Source organism: Triplophysa dalaica, chromosome 11 (assembly GCF_015846415.1).
Source record: "Triplophysa dalaica isolate WHDGS20190420 chromosome 11, ASM1584641v1, whole genome shotgun sequence".
Classification (NCBI taxonomy): Eukaryota; Metazoa; Chordata; class Actinopteri; order Cypriniformes; family Nemacheilidae; genus Triplophysa; species Triplophysa dalaica.
In genome coordinates this window covers 15,723,189-15,740,221 of record NC_079552.1, presented here as the reverse complement: position 1 = coordinate 15,740,221, position 17,033 = coordinate 15,723,189, and the positions used below count along the sequence as shown (strand labels likewise).

The 17,033-nt window shown below is 39.1% G+C and overlaps 1 protein-coding gene across 3 annotated transcripts in view; it reads left to right on the top strand.

The window, feature by feature from the left end:
• marchf8 (membrane-associated ring finger (C3HC4) 8) overlaps nt 1-17,033 on the top strand; it is a 90,103-nt gene that overhangs the window by 70,348 nt on the left and 2,722 nt on the right. For 2 of the 3 annotated variants that reach the window (XM_056760265.1, XM_056760266.1), the window contains exons 4-6: nt 226-305; nt 10,442-10,622; nt 14,468-14,603. In XM_056760265.1, the coding sequence (XP_056616243.1) occupies nt 226-305; nt 10,442-10,622; nt 14,468-14,603 (397 nt within the window). Of the gene's footprint in view, nt 1-225; nt 306-1,651; nt 2,462-10,441; nt 10,623-14,467; nt 14,604-17,033 lie in introns of all 3 variants that reach the window. The other variant, XM_056760267.1, reaches the window with a different exon arrangement.

Sequence of the window (17,033 nt, the reverse complement as noted above, 5' to 3'; positions counted from 1 at the left end):
GTTGTACAAATGTTTTAAGTATTTATAGATATGATGTGTTTGTCCTGTGAACTGTCATTGATAAAACAATTTGAACGTTGTAAAAACGTGTTTGTGAATTCACTCATGGAGAGCATGTTTTCGGTTTTAATAGATATGATGCACTTGTATGTCTACCACAAAATTCAGGTCTAGTTTCTATAATGTGTCTAATTTGCTTCTGTTGTTTCTTTCTTTTCTGTGTAGGCAGGCAGTCCGACATCTGTTAATGCTCCCTACAGTTTCCCAAGATCTTCAGTGACGCCCTCTAACCAGGATATATGCAGGTACATCTCCTCTGCCCTGATGCTGTGCTCTTTGTGCTCCTGCTGTATGGCCATGTAAAGTAAGCTAGATGTCTCTATAAGCGTGACAGGAGTGCAGTGAAAGTTCTAGAGAGTGATTAAAAGTAAATACTGTAACTCTTAAAGGAACAACTCACCCATAAATGAAAAAAAATATTAATTTTCTCACCCTTACTTTTTTTATATCTGCAAGCTTTTAGTTTTCCTGTTTATAAGAAACTACATTTTTGAAAAATTGATCCTTCGCAAAGCCCCCCCCCCCCTTTTGTTATGCCTGACATCAGCCAAAGTGCTCCCACTGCATTTATCGTGAAATAATGATTTCTGGAGAAAAATGACGTGTACTTTCAGTCAAAAAAATAAGGTCTGCAATACGAATTTTAAGTATACATTTAGGATCTGATAGATTGAAGTTAGCCTACAGATTGTAAAACTCGTGTAATAGTATAATAATGTGTTTTCCTATAACATTTGGTTAGCGCCATTGGTTTCTGACACGTTTAGGCAATGGGTGAAACTGATTACGACCATAAAGGATGACATTTTACCTCCGATCAAATTCTGGCAGTGTTGATGAGATGCAGTCCTTCAGCGCGGATCATATGACAGCCACTCTATGAGATAAAACTCCTGACAAGTCTTCTTGTATAAGTCTGCTTTAAGATGTTTTTATTGTCGTACATTATGACAGGTTCCACAGTGACATGACTTTTATCTGGGATCATGGACTTTTTAAAACCGTATAGTTAGCAGCCGGTTAAACTCTAGGGTTTGATTGTCGGACAAAATGGCAAATAGCAACAGGGAGCGCATAATATTGACATTATGATTGGTCAATCAAACTACAGCCGAAGGGTCAATTCTTTGAGCTCTTGAGTTCTTGAAACGACCGCTCATAGAAACCATGGGATGCCAACCTAGACACCATAAAAGTATTTCACGCTTTGACACAAAATACTGTTGTGTCAAACAGCCTGACTTGTGGTCCATCAGATAAAGCGAATGAAGGACATTAGAAAGCTTTGATAATAGTATACAACTGCTGCAACATAAATGCTTACAGAATTTCTATTTTTGGGTGAGCTGTTTCGCTAAAAGTGACTGGGTTGTTACTTGTATTCATTCACTTTTATATTGAACATTAATGTGTCATTACTGCCAACCACCTTCCTATCATTTCCTCCAATCTTTCTTTTTGCAGTCTTTCATCATTTGTTCTCTAATGCATGTTGCATGTCTCTTTACGTATGTTTTTTTATCTTCCCATCTGTGTTTCTGCACTCCTCTCTCTCTTTTTTTCTCCACCATATTTCTCTTTTCGCATGCAGTTCTAATGACCCCGTTCACGATTTGGGCACACAGAGGCCCTTACAGGCTACTATAGTGATGCTGAACTCCAATAGTAGAAGCTCAGCATCCCAGAGTGTCACCATGACGACGCTCTGCGCAGACTCTCCCACTAAGCCCAAAAATAAGACCTTATTTGGCACCGAATGGCTCTCCCTCCTTAAACCATCAGTCAACTTCAAACCAGAGGCTGGCAGTCTCAAATTCTCAAAGTCTCTGAATGATGTCGGTCAAAAGATGGACAGTCTGTACAGCGGCCTTCAGTTTATAGACCGCACATGTTCAGACGGCGAGCTGGGACCGGAGAAGGAGAAGCTCATGCAGGATGACCACATCAAAGCCCACTCTCCTCCATCATTTCCACCTCCATCATTCCTCAACAACTACAAACACATCTCCAGCGCAGGGCCCGAGCACTGTCTGGTTCCCCCCGCTCCTCCCCAATCAGATCTTCAGAGGAGCTCCAACTTCCTGCGTTTCATTTTACCCTTCACCCGCTCGTCCACTGCAGCAAGCCTCCAGGTGTCCGAGATAGGTAGTTACACCTCACGTCTGCACATCCCCAAATCATCCAGCGCCCTGCTGGAGGTCAGCGAGTGCGGTTGTATGGAGGAAATGGGAGACGATGAGGTGTTTGAGGAGGACTCGTCCCGACGGAAACTCAAGGTGGAGGGGTGGAAGGCTCCTCTATGTTCCCTTGAGGAAGACAGCGACCTGGATCAGTGCTCCTCTCCTCTGTCCGAGAAAAACGGGCCGCTCTCACCCTACTCTCTGTCTGGGGATTTCTGCAGGTTGGTGGGGTTTACTCACTCCCATCCGGTTCCCTTTACCCATTGGACTTAACCTCTGGAGTGATTGATCCTCGTAGTCCCATTACAACCCCGCCTGGATATTCATTTCCAGTTTCCCTGTTTCTCCTTCCTGTTAGAGATTGTATGCTGTGAAACAGGGAATGTATTCCACATTAGCAGCGTGATCGCTTCCATTCCTCTGCTATTAGTGATCAATAACAAGACTCATGGGTGGGTGGAGATGTCAGTATTATGGTTTCATGTGTGGAAGAGAAAGTTGAGTGTTTAGGGCTGGCAGTCTGTTGTTTGGTATATAGTACTCAGATATGACAAAACTTATAATAATGATTATTTTGCCCAATGTTGAGATCATGGTTATTTAATATGATTACTCACTAACTTTGGAAAAGGTCAATAAATAGATTAAATATTAATAAATGACGTCATCGTTTAAAAATCTGACTTTTTCCTGTGTTTAAGTGCTATAATTGCATCCCTGGTGCATCTAGCAACTCAGAAACCGTGAAAAATGACAACACAGTAACTTTGTTTTGGTGAGGCTTTCTCTGCAAGTGTGTGAGAAATCGAGAAGTTCAGATTTGGCTCTTCTTCTGACGTAGGAATATGCTCTTAATATAATATTACCACCCAGGTTTCTGCAACAGCAGTCTTGTTCTCACGTCATGGCAAAGTTTGCGTAAAACATGCTGAATGTACTGTCTTTGACTGCACAGACGAACACAAATCCTTATTTAGAGTCACAGCCTCGGAGGAGACTTGAGAGGAGTGGATTTATTTTATTTATAGTGGAAACTCTCAGAAACCCTAATTAAAACCTGCTTGTATGCGATACAGTCACTTCAAACCGGAGTGCTTTATCAACCTGGGACAGTACAAGGAAGATTAGCTTCAAAGTTGTTGCTCAAGAGGGATCGAGACCAACTGAAAGAGACAAAGCTGCCGATGTAAGTAATATTTATGAACATTCTGAATTGACGTAAATGTACCGTAAAGCAGTATAACGTTAGCATATGATAACGAAGGGACCCTACTCAGTCACGTGCTAAATAGAACATTTAAAGCAAGTGTTATTTGGCAAATGGGAACTTGGAGTTCGGCTGTATGCATGTTAACACATTATTTGCAATAATAGGTTTAGCTACAGCAAGCTGTCACTATAATTTTGTTGTAATGTGTAAAAAACTGTGGTCCCTTCAATTATTCGAAAAGTTAAAAGGCTATTTGTTAAAAGTTATAAAAGCGTAATATCCTGTCACACTCTCCACTGTCCTATCCTTATAAAAGATGCAAAAGGCCCAAAAAATTAAATAAAAAAATAATGCGATCTCATAGAACGTTTGTCAGCCAATCAGAATGAAAATTCCAAATTGCAAATTCCTAATCAGGGGCGTAGCACAGTATCTCAGACCGTGTGCAGATTCAATGTGTGTTATATTTATTTATAATACAGCACTGAATCTCATTTCTGTATGAATTGTGATATACTTGAATATTAATAGATCACCTCAGTCTCCCCTTAAACATGAATTGACAGTTTAACCATATTAAATTCGATTTTTTTCATTAATAGAGAATATTTTGGGTTGTCTGCTGAATATAACTCTCACAGTCTCCTGCTTAATTTTCGTGAAGGCTAAGAACAGCAAATTTGGTTTTAATTTTGACCACCGAGATCAATTTCAATCATTTAAGCTGGCCTTCAAAATCAGGAACAAAAACATTACATTTTCAATACAAATACTAAAAAGAAACTAATTAATTAAAATAGCAATAAATGGTGTTGTGCCAGTGTCATGGATAGTCCAAGCAGATTTCCTTTGAGAATTGTAGTAGTCTATGTCCAGTCGATTATGAACATGCATTTACCTACGTTAGCTCTTAGATTGGTGTCGATCAGCCGTGTTTAGTGTGGCAGAACAGAGACTGAGATCTGATTACCATTGCCTGAGGCTCTCTGGCTCTGAGAATTGAGACCTGGAGAAATAACCGTGATTTTATCTATATTTATCTGCGGGGCTACATAGATGCCTCGGGAAACAATTATTCTAACTTATGAGGTATGTAATTGACTTAGAGCTGCGGCTCACCAGCACCAAGCTAAGGAATAAAAACTAGTTTTGAAGAACATTTGATTATGACAACATTTGTTCATTCTGACATCTTTTATGATCTATTTTTCAAGTCCCCGTGCAGTTATTATGGTTTGAAGGCATAGGGAGTATATAGACATAAAGAGTATATTTCATGTGGAAATTTGTTTAAACCTAAAATAATTTACTCACCTTCATCTCAATCCAAATCTGTATGACTTTCTTTCCTCTTCAGAACACAAAAGAAGATATTTTGAAAAACGTTGTTGACCCAACAACATTGGACCCCATTAACTTCAAATGTATGGACACGAAACCACCAACACATTTCTCAAGATATCTTCTTTTGTGTTCCACAGAATAAAAGGAGTCATGTACAGATTTGCTTTTCTCTGTGTAAAACACATTGCCTGAGCTTCACCGGACGTCTTGTGTACTATCGATTGTTTGCATCCTTGTTAAATGTGAACTGAGGTTTCTTCCCACATGTATTACCACTCTCATGCGGTGCTTTGAAAACACATGTTCTCTTAAAATAGCTGACATTTAGGGATCAGTGGCAAAGCTTATTGGTTTAAAACGAAGTTGGAATAGCTAGGCTTGGAGATCAGCCACAAAGCAAATTCAGGTGTCTTGACCTATGACCCATGCCAAAGACACATGTTTACTTGGGATAAACAGCAGGTGTGCCAATCATGTGTTTGTTCTTAAAAAAGAGAACCAAAGCAGTTAGAATCAAAATAGATTTGACAACCAGATGTGATAACAAGAGCTATTCCTTTCAAGAAATATTTAGAATGTGTTAAATGTAGTAACAGGAATGAATCCAAAGCGATTAAACTTAATGCAGATTTAAACTAACATTAGAGAGAATAAAAGGCTAATATAATTTGTGCTATTGCAGTTGGTCAAACTAGTGATCAAACAAAAGGAGCCCATTAAAGCGTCATGGAGAAGTTATCATGTACAGAGTTCAGATCGTCTGTAAAGCCTCTTGTCGGCTGATGGAGATGTGACAGGCTGCGTTTTTCTCTTTGTCTGTGGCGTGTGCTAATCTTGTAGAGCCTCGACGGGATCAGACGTGTCTGAAAATAGTCATTATCCTGGTCATTCAGTTTGAAAAGCCTCCTCGACTCTGACATGGCAGAAATCTTCCCTTTCGTCCATCCCCTGGCAGCTAGTTAAAATTGGCAGGGTCATATTTTGGAGGCCACGATTGTTATATCTATTACAATGGCTAGTCGTGTGTTGTGGATATAATGCTATTTCATATTGTGATGTTTATCTTCATGTTGTTTTGTCAGAAAAAATGTCAAGGAAGGGCACTGATTTAAGGTGTCTCAATCAGAAAATCCTTCACTGATACGTTCGTTCCCTATAAATTCCCACAATGCAACGCAAAAAACACTTCCCTTACCGGAAATCATGCGTCAACTTTTAAAGCCGTTTAGCCACGAGCCAGCTCAATAAACTTCATGTAACACATTAGAACTTTTGAAAAGACAAACGCTTATTTTATTTTATGTATAAACAAATGTTGCCAAACAGGCAGGCAACACAATCTACTTAACAGTTAAATTTAATCATCGACCAAATTAATGCACGGATATGTAACAAAATAATGAAAGTGTTTCTCATAGGTACTTCAACTTGTATTTAAAGTATAGTCGAAGAATTGTCAGTTTTGCCAGTTGTTAATTAAACTTGACCAGGTGTGCCTTGTCATCTTGTTAAGTTCTCTCTATTTAAGCCCTTGTGTTTCAGTTGTCTAGTGTTGGTCGTTATTTGATGTAGCTTGGGTGTCCGTTTTGTTTGAGTACTTACGTTCCTTGTTTCTTTATTCTTTTGTTACTTTGGCTTATGTTTAATAAATCTGCCACTGCACGTGAATCCGCTTCCCGTCTGGATTACTCTTTGTTACAGAACAACTGACCACTGTGGATCCAGCAGTTTCCCTTGTCCGCCTTCGCCATGGATCTCTCACCCTCAAGGACCACATTAAGTTTTTTTTGGACATTGCAAACACCCCCATTTTATGCTGATTGATTTCTTTTGTTATAGACTTTTTTCATCCGTGATGGTCCTCGAGTGTCGCTTTGTGAAATTTTAGACTTTGCCCTTTCATGGGCAGGGTCCTCTTTCACCATTGGAAAGGTGGAGGAGAAGGCTCCTCCTAAACATATTATGGGAGGGGGCAGTTGTCCTCCGACTCCGTTTGCCAAGGACCCAGGCCCACCACGGCAGCTTGAATGGCACATTAATGGTGGCCATCCCGGTCATAATGGCCGCCTCACCAGAGCCCGCTCACAAGATGGCTGTTGGTTTAGAGCCCGCTTGCAAGATGGCCGCCAGTCCATTGCTTCCAGCCATGATGGCCGGCTCAGCAGTGGCCTAAGTCTGGTCGTCCCGAACGGTGTCCGTTCCTGAGGTTCTGGCCTTGGAGTCTGCTCTGACAGTGGTGGCTAATGACCTGCTGTGTATCTGGGCTGTGCGCTGTTCGTCCGCACCAACAGCTATTTCTGAATCCACTGAGCTCCCTGTCTCATCCAAGTTTGCCGCTTCTGTGCTCCCTGCCTCGTCCAAGATAGCCTGCGCTGCCGGCCCTTCCCTGGCTTCCACCCCTTCCTGCACCTCCCTGGCTTCCTGCTCTGACTGCGCCAGACCAGCCTGCTCCACTACTTCACGGCCCAGGTCCGCTCCACCACCCTCCTGGACTTTTTGTGAGCTTCTGAAAGCCACTCTTAGGGGGGGGGGACTTTGTCACGAACCCTGTCTATGTTTCCCCTGTCATGTTTGATTTTTAGTTACTTCCTGGCTGTGTCATGTGATTTGTAGTCTGTTGTAGTGTTCGGTTTTAATAAGTCTGTGCATCTTGTCACCTTGTTAAGTTCTCCGTATTTAAGCCCTTGTGTTTCAGTTGTCTTGTCTTTTTGTCGTTATTTGATGTTGCTTTGGTGTCCCTGTTGTTTGAGTACTTTAGTTCCTTGTTTCTTTATTCTTTTGTTAGTTTGTAACTTTGTCTCGCATTTAATAAATCTGCTACTGCACGTGGATCCGCTTCTTGCCTGGATTACTCTTTGTTACAGATACAGGCTAGATAAGTTCCACAGACTGTTTTGGTAATTGTCTTTGAATGTAAATCCACAACTTCAACATAATGGATATTTGCAATAAATGTTTAAAAACGTTAATAATAGATAATGTAGACTAACACAGTTTGTAAGAGGGCTATTCCAGCTTTATGGATGTGACATTTTTATTTAAAACTTAAAATATAAGTTCTCAGAGAATGTATGAATTACCAATATATTGAATCATATGTTTATATTTCACTAAACACCTGATGACAGAGTCCAAACATCAGAAATATATCAGTCCAAGCATGAGTTGTCTATATTAAAAGAGGATGATAAAATGTGTTGTGGATGTGACAAAAAGAATGCACGTTTTTGAGAGAAAACATACTTGGTAGGATTTCTGTGAATTAAGATGCACAAAACATTACTAATGGAGAAGAGATAGCTCTTTATTGAACATAAAAAAGTCCCATTTATGAGGAATATGTACTGTAATAAATCATGAATGTGACTATTCACTCTCACAAGGCTATGGAAAACTATTATGAGCAACACAAGTTTATTTTTTGAATAATGCAGTTGTGTGGGACAGTGTTTATCTAAGTGGCCTGACATTGCAACTTTGTCTTAACCAATGGCTTGAGTTTGGGTTTAGAATACTGATTCATTTGGAAACAATCAGACTTTTGCAACTTCATGTGGTGCTGCTAATGGTGCATAAATTACACGGATCACACTGTAAGAATGAACTGCATTGATTGTATTTCACAAACACCAGTTCCAGTGTATGTTGAAGCCGATTTCCTCTCAGCCTAGCAGTCATGTGAGCATCAGTGTGAACTCATCTGTGATTCACTTTGAACTGCTGTTTGCCTCAGCACAACAATGCCATCTTCATAAAATGAATGTTGACATGCATCGTGCAGTTGTTTGTACCCATTGCTTTCCCAGGTGACTACTGAGCTTATTAAGCGTAGGCTGAGTCAGAAATTACATTTATGTGCATATAAATGTGGCCTTGTTTCTTATCCCACTGGGGACCTAAACCTGAATACAGACCAACTCATGGGGACTCGTGTCACGCAAAAAAGCTTGTAAATTGTACAGAACTATATTTTAAAATATAAAAAATAAAGGAATGAAAAATAATATAATTAAAAAAAAACATTACCCATATAAAATACCTTAAATGCAGCTATTCTTCAACCCTTTTTTCTTATATTCTTCAACCAAATGTTTCTGTAAATATCAGGTTAGCGAGATACATGTGGGCACTACCAGCATTATGGATGACATTTTGAAATTCCTATTCTCAGAGAATGTGTTTTTGCCAATACACAAAATCATCTGTTTATATGTTACTAAACCCCTGACGATAGGGTCCAGACATCAGAAAAATATCACCCTGCATGAGTTTTCTATTTTTAGAGAGGATAATAACATGTGTTAAGGATGTGACAAAAAGGATGTTTTTGAGAGAAAACATACTTTGTAGCATTTCTGTGAATTCAAATGTACAAACCAGAAGCAAAAATATAACAAATGGAGAAGAGTTAGCTCTCCATAAACCACAAAATTGTATTTTCATTTTCTTCTGCCCATTTCTGAGGAATATGGACTGTTATGGATGTGACAGTTTTGTTATGGATGTGACAATTCACTTATCTGACTAATGGAAAATTTTGCTTTGAAAACAAAAAATACTTTTAAAAGAGACCTAACATAGGTATTTAAACCTGTGAAAACATGGGTAACTTTCCATATAGTCTTGTGATGTCAAAACAGCGGCCCTGATGTATTCGCAGCCCACCATATATAGAGCAAAGCTTTCTTTTTCTAGGTCGCTGGAGCGACTGGAATCTTTATCTGATGTGAGCTCACATCATTTTAAAGATGTTTGTCAAAAGTACATTTAATTTTGAAAAACGTTATCGGTTTTCTGCTGAACCAACAAGTTTCCTGCTTTTTCATTTCTAAATAAATTTATTCTGCTGTTCCATCCTTCTACTGAACACTCTTTCTGTCTCTGTCTTTATGTGTCTTATCTCCCTATGGACACCCTCCACAAATCCACCCTCTCTTCCCCTGACTGTAGCAAACAGCTCTTACTTTCCACCCGCTGGTGTGATTTAAAGTTCGGTGCTTAGATGCTTCTGTATATTCTGTTTGTGATTTGTGAGAAATGACTTTGCATAAACCTTTCAGGAAAGAGTTAGATGCATGCATGTGTAGTGCAGTGCTTATCCGAATACTGGATTGGATCACAGATATGTGACATGTATAGGGCACAAAATGGGGCTACGTCAGTAGTATAGCTGGGATTAAAATGACCTTTTGCAACACCTACCAATGATGAGAAACATTACAGACCAAACCAGCCATCATTTTTATTTTTTTCTTATTATTTAGCTTTTTTCCTCACCCGATTGACTGTTTATTGTGTCACAGCAGAATTGTGCCATTAATAGTCATTTTGTTATTTTGAAGCACCACCAAACATGAACACACATTGTAATGTTTATTTGTTTAGACTTCATTCATGGAGTTAAAAATGTAATATGCCCGAATATACTCACAGCTTGTTCTGTCAAATGCAGCTTAAATCATATATTATGTAGCAGTTTGTGATAGTAACTCATTTTTATTTACCCACCAAAGCCCATTTTCACCCTCATTTGGCAAATGATTCTAACCTTGATGAACAGTGTTGGGTGGTGTAGCTTTGGAATGGTGATAGGAGGATAACTCGGTGTCTCTCTCTTTCTCTGTCTCTGTCTGTAAATAAACTGTAGGATTTGTCACTGTGAGGGGGATGATGAGAGCCCGCTGATAACACCCTGCCACTGTACTGGAAGTCTGCGGTTTGTCCATCAATCCTGCCTGCAGCAGTGGATCAAGAGCTCAGACACACGCTGCTGTGAACTTTGTAAATATGACTTCATTATGGAGACCAAACTCAAGCCCCTCCGCAAGGTGAATACACTTACAGTTTTGAAATACAAATAATCTAAATAATCTATTGCAGTTATTCAAACACTTGAAATAAATGCAGATTAAATTTTAAATTAAGTGTTTTAATGGGTTTCATTCATGAATTGGCAATATAAATGTCATGTGATTTATCTTCAAATTAATACATTTTCTTGACATGCTTATACATTTGTTTACCAAATTTAAAGTGTTTGGAAACATAGAGTCACGGTCGTGTGTGGGCAGAACCCAAACGCAGGCAGGTGGAGGTAACAGAGACTTTTATTAAATAAAACACACGATGGGGCAAAACAGAGACTAGTACTAACAAACAGAAAACTTTCCACCAGGGGAACAAACAAAACAAGGTAGCAAATAAGATAAGTCCAAAACACGAAATACACCGACAGAACTCACGGGGAGGAAACGCATACAATACTCGAAACAGGAACAGGGTAATCCAAATATCATCCGGAGCACGGGGCAAGGCTAGAAAGACAAATACAATACAATGATCCCACGAGGTGTGGGGGGGGGGGAAGAGAAACTAAATAGGGACATAATAACGTTGCGAGATTGCACAGGGATGGAGAAGGGCAGGTGACAAGACTAAACACTAATGGGAGACAGGTGACGGAGATAAGACTAATGGGAGCCTAACGGAGAAACAAGGGGGCGGAGCTACACGGAACACAGGATGACACGCGGCGAACTATCCAAACATACCGCCACGTGTCTCCACATAAAACAAAACATACACACAAGACATGATACTGTAACAACCCTGTCCCCAAGGCACGAAATCTAAGAACAGACCGGACAGGATCGTCACACATATTACTTCCATTTCTTGGAGCTTTGATAAAAAATAATTTCCATATTTTTGTTCTATAATTTTGTTTTCTTACATAAGAAAAAAACTCTCACTTACTTGAACGTTATCAGAAATTCATATTTTAGGCACAAAAATTATTATTGATAATATTGGTCGCCTCTTATTATAAAAGGTCATTATATGTCATTGAACCAATTACATCACAAAGATATTAATTAAACATATGGATTCAGTCCTAAAAGTGTTCTATTGGTTGTTTGTTCAAACGTTTGTGTTAAAGAACTGAAACAGGAAGTTTTCTGGACCAGTGTTGGACCAGAGTGGTTTACATCTTCAAATATTGGTCTACAAACTTACACACACACACACACACACACACACACACACACATACACACACCTACGCCCAACAGGTTTTTGTTAAATAAAGACCAGCCCTGACCTTAATGTTGCTAAATTATACAATAATCTTCTGTAGAACTAAACGCCATCAGTAATTGCATATTTCTTATTAAAGAAATCTTTATGGAACTGACAAGAGATTTACCATTCAGAGATGTCCTGTTACCGTGGAAACAGGAATTGCAGCAATGACCCACAGTCAACATAAACAATTGCAAATGATGTAAAATATTTATTTTTTACAGTATATGTTTGCAGACAACATCTATCTGTAGATAGAATCAAATACTTATAGTCTGTTTTATAATTTAGTTTTGATTGTGGTTTTAATGTGAAAAGTTACTGCCAACCAACAACAAGCCTTTTATTATTGAGCATTTTTTATTAATAATAAATGTAATTACCTAATATACTAATTATGGGATACAGTTTTATTGTATTGCCATTGTTGCAGTTTTATGTATGCAGTATCAGCTAAGGCCACATAAAAAAGTCACAGAAGTCACACTACATTGATTTTCCGCGGGTAAGCAGGAACTGTGGTTTATGTGTAAATGCAATAGTTGATCAGTGCAGATGAGAAGCACTCCGTCCTCTGAGATGACTGAAACATGTTTGTCCACATCTCATGCGGGAGGTTTTTATAATTAATTGTTCTAATGAATTGTTTTTGAGTGGCACGAACATGATGAAAGTCCAGACCCATCTGTGTTCAGTCTTTTTGTCCACTGCTTCATTTAATTAAATTTCTGATGCTGTGCATCTCAAAAGGACCTTTAAATAGGCCATCTCTCGGACAGCCTCTGTGTCACCATAGAGATGACTTTTGATTGCTCACAGCTTCAGCGAGACTTATCCCCAGGTGTCTGCAAGTTACATAAACAAACATTACGGTCAGCGTGACAGTCTGTCTGTTTAGCCAATGCAAACGGACAATCAACCTAGTTACATTCTTTTCTTTCATGTATAAATTGTATTTTATCATATTAGCTAGAAATAATGTTTGTTTATTCCTCTCTTGAATGGGTTAAACGTGCTTTTGAATATTGTCAATTACTCATTGTGTGGAAATTTGACTGTCAATCCATAAGAGTGTGTTTATGTTTGCTATGGAAAGATGCAGTCTTCTTGCTGTCTCCTTTGCTCAGAACCTGTTACAGGGCCACCATGTGGTGAATTATTCAAAACAAAAATAGTCGAGGTGTCATGTTTACGGAGAGACAAAATGTACACTTCAGTTCTTCACAATTAGGTGTGCCCATTTTCAGCATGTTTTCTGCTCTATTAAATGGCTTTTACCAGGTTTTATGAAACTATTAAAACAATGCATTAGACATAAGTTTGGAAACATCAACTGATGCATCTATCATTTAAAATGTGTCAAATAGTAGATCTAATAATATACTGTACTGTAGTCATTCAAATAGAAGATGGAAATATAGATATTATTTATAGACTCAAAATGTTCAAAATCAAATAAAAATATCAATTCTTATATTTTAGGTTCTTTAAAATAGTCACTGTTTGACATCCCTGGTCATCAGGAGGGCTATATTTATGAGGTGTATTCTGGGATCTTTTTAATAGTATGAGGGTGCATCTCTTCCTTTCTTTGCTTCCTCTCCTGGTGTCTTATCTCCACCCCTTAAGAAAAGACTCTTGTGCAGAGAAGTTGAAGACACTGAAATGACATATTCTAGCTCTCTTTAGCATCACTTCAATTAATGATGAGTGTACAGGTTGCACATTTTAAATAAGATTAAATGCACACTTTAGGTAGAGTTCATATCCCCCAAAGGCCTATATATGATACATCAAATTAAAAACACGCTTAAAAGTGATCAGAAATATATATGAAATGTGTTGTATACAAAAATATCAAATGTCCTGTCTGAAATAGGTTTACACTTGCAATAACATAAACACTTCATTATATTGTGTTTAAGTATGATTTGAGGAGAAATGTATGTGGATCAGGTTTAGTCGATAAAACAACTCTGCAAAGGAACACAAAGGATAGAGCATCCTCGCTCATGAAACCTAAGAAAGTTTCCTCGTTCCTTGACTCCTCGCGTGCGATGTTCTACAAGAGGGCTGAGCTTGATCGGTTTCCGGGTCAAAGTATTGGGGAGTAAGGAAACGAAGCATATCGTACACGTGACAGATAACCTTGAAACTAACTACTCCTAAACAAAGTTTGGACTGCTTGTGTATGTATAGAAACAAATGGTCAGCTCTACAGCTCCGCCGGTCTTACCAGCTGTTTTTCCCATTTTGAAGGACACATCCAAATATACCACATTACACAGTTTTATTTGACTAAAACCAATTTGATGGAGAAATTGATCGCACCAGTTCAATGTTAATCTGGTAAAAGCAGTTGTTAAACATGAGCTAGATTTCCAGTCATATACCATATACCTTCCTTGTCTCTCTGAAAAGAGAACTCTGAGAAAGGCATTCAATTTGTATTATGCAGAAAGGCCAGACCAACAGTTATGTTTGTGCTTGACTTTATTGCTTACTGTAAAATCATTATTTTATATCAGCGGTTAAAGATAAAAAAGCATTATATTCTCTTTAATCTCTCTCTTCCTTTTTTGTCTCTGCAGTGGGAGAAGCTTCAGATGACAGCCAGCGAGAGGAGAAAGATCATGTGCTCCGTCACTTTCCACGTCATCGCCATCACCTGTGTGGTCTGGTCGCTCTACGTCCTGATTGATCGCACGGCGGAGGAGATCAAACAAGGTTAGCTCCACCCACTCTCTCTCCTCAGCCAATCCAGTTCTACCTCCACTACTTCCTCATTCTACACCGTGTGCTTGCTTCCCTACGGCCCCCTTTCCATCATAAAACACTCCTTCCACCCGGATTGTTCTGTTGCTTATGGAGCAATAACAGCTCTCTGACTGCCGACTGTTTTGTATCAGCCGGGAAAGCGTGTCGTGTTCATTATGTCCACCACTTTGAAATGCAACGTAACTCACTGTAGGCGTTGAATCAAACCAATTTTATTCTATTCACAAGAAAGTAGGTCCATTCCCAGTGAAGTTAACTTTCAAATCATTTCTCTCGTCGGCGGAGAATGTACGAGCCATTTTTTGATTTGTGTTTGGTAGCAACGTGCGCACAGGTAAAACGCCGCTTGCCTCGTACCGCACTCCAGGATCATTGTCCACATCCTTTAGAAGTTTCATTACCGACCGTGACCCTTGTGCTGATGGTACCGTAGGCACCAGCGACATTAAGAGCCCATTCACACGCACTTCATTGTCCGAGAACCGTTGCTTTTAGGGAGGTCTTTGATCGGCGTTACCATGGTTACCCCATTGACTTCATCTCGCATGGTAAGGCACAGACCTGTCAATTCGCATTGCATGCATATATATACTTAACCTGTCCACACATCCACTCCTTATATTCTGCATTATTTACTGAACATTTTTATTTCATGCATAATGAGTCGGAGAGTAGCGACCCTAAGATACAATCCCACCCCCCTGTACCCCCTTAACCCCCACCCACCCATGTTAGTGGCTTCACAGTTTACCAATAGCAAAATAGTAACAAACTCTTTTTAACCATGCAGCGGGGAGAATACCAGGTAAAGGCTTTTACATTTATCATTCTTTTCTCTTTATTCTTTTTCACTTATAACGGTAGTTATTTCTTTGGAGGTCCAACCCCCCTCTTCCACATCAACCATCTCTTGCACGAATGCCAGTAACTGGATGGAAAGGCAATAATGCCAGAACACGTTACGAATGCAATGTGTGTTCCTGCCCGATACGGACAGTTGTGAATATGCGCGACAAAGGCAATTTCAAGCTTGATGGCCACTTATCACAGTCTGACCACTTTCGCTTCTTTAATCTGTGCTTAAATATGTCCAGAAAAATGATGACTAGAAAGATAATGCTTGGAACAACTCACCACCTTCAGCATTTCAACAGCACGTGATATATATTTATTGCATTTTGAAGAGGCAGCCACGTCAACATCAAACTGACAGAGTTCAAACAACTGTGTAGTGAATGGGCCAATCAGAACTGTGCTTTGTATGCAATTTGGGCAGATTGTAATGACCAAGATGTCGATTTAGAAAAGGGCAGCCACTGAAAAGTTAGCATCTGTAAACCATTAAACGTCCCGGTTAAAGAGCATGTCCCACATCTAACATTCTCTGCCTCTGTGAATCATGTCAGGTGGATTAAAGCTGCACCCCAGCTACTCATACGGAGACACAGAAAACAGTACAGTATTCCACGCTAAAGGCCTTGTGCTTGAGCAGACCGTAGCATTTAGCACCTGGCAGTTTCCTCACACTTGATCTTTCTTGACATTTACAAACGCTCTGTGCCAGATTGGCAAGCAACTGTAAACAACTCAAAGGTTGCCTGATTGTGAAGGCGTGTACAAAGGTACATCCTGCGCCGGTACAAATCATCTGAACTTCCTTTGGAATTTCACAAGTCTCTTTGAAAATTTGCTAGTGTTATGACTAACACTGTGTTTTCAAACAAAAAAAGATAGGTGTAGTAATGTTTTTGGAGAAATGTCAAGGTTGAAAGGATGTGTTTATCTCATGAAGCATAGCCCCATGTCCATTCCTGGCCCTTAAAGTGATAGTTCACCCAAAAATGAAAAATCATTTTGTCATTTCAAACCTGTAATAACACAAAAGAAGACATTTTGAAGAATGGTTGTTACTGAACAACGGCGGTACCCATAGACTTGAATAGGTTTTGAGTATATTTAGTTGAAGTAAATGGGTACTGATGACATATCTTCTTTTGTGTTCTGCGGAAGAAAGAAAATCATACAGGTTTAAAATTACAAGAGGGTGAGTAAAAGATGACTCAATTTTCATTTTTTGGGTGAACGGTCTCTTTAAATCCTACTTTACCTGAAACTTAAGTGGACATTGTGGAGAAATTGTTTCCTAATATGAGTTTTCCCAATAGTGCTTGACATAAACATTTTAGATTGTTTGTTGAGATTCCAGAGTCACTTTGTATGCATGCAATGTTGCTTGAAGGTCATTTGAAATATTATCGTATTGCATATGATTGATCCTGAAATAAGTATTTAAACAGTGTATGTGATACATTTATGCAACAAACTGCGATGATGTTGGATGAATCATTATTGTGTGAGACGTTCTTAAGAATAATGTAA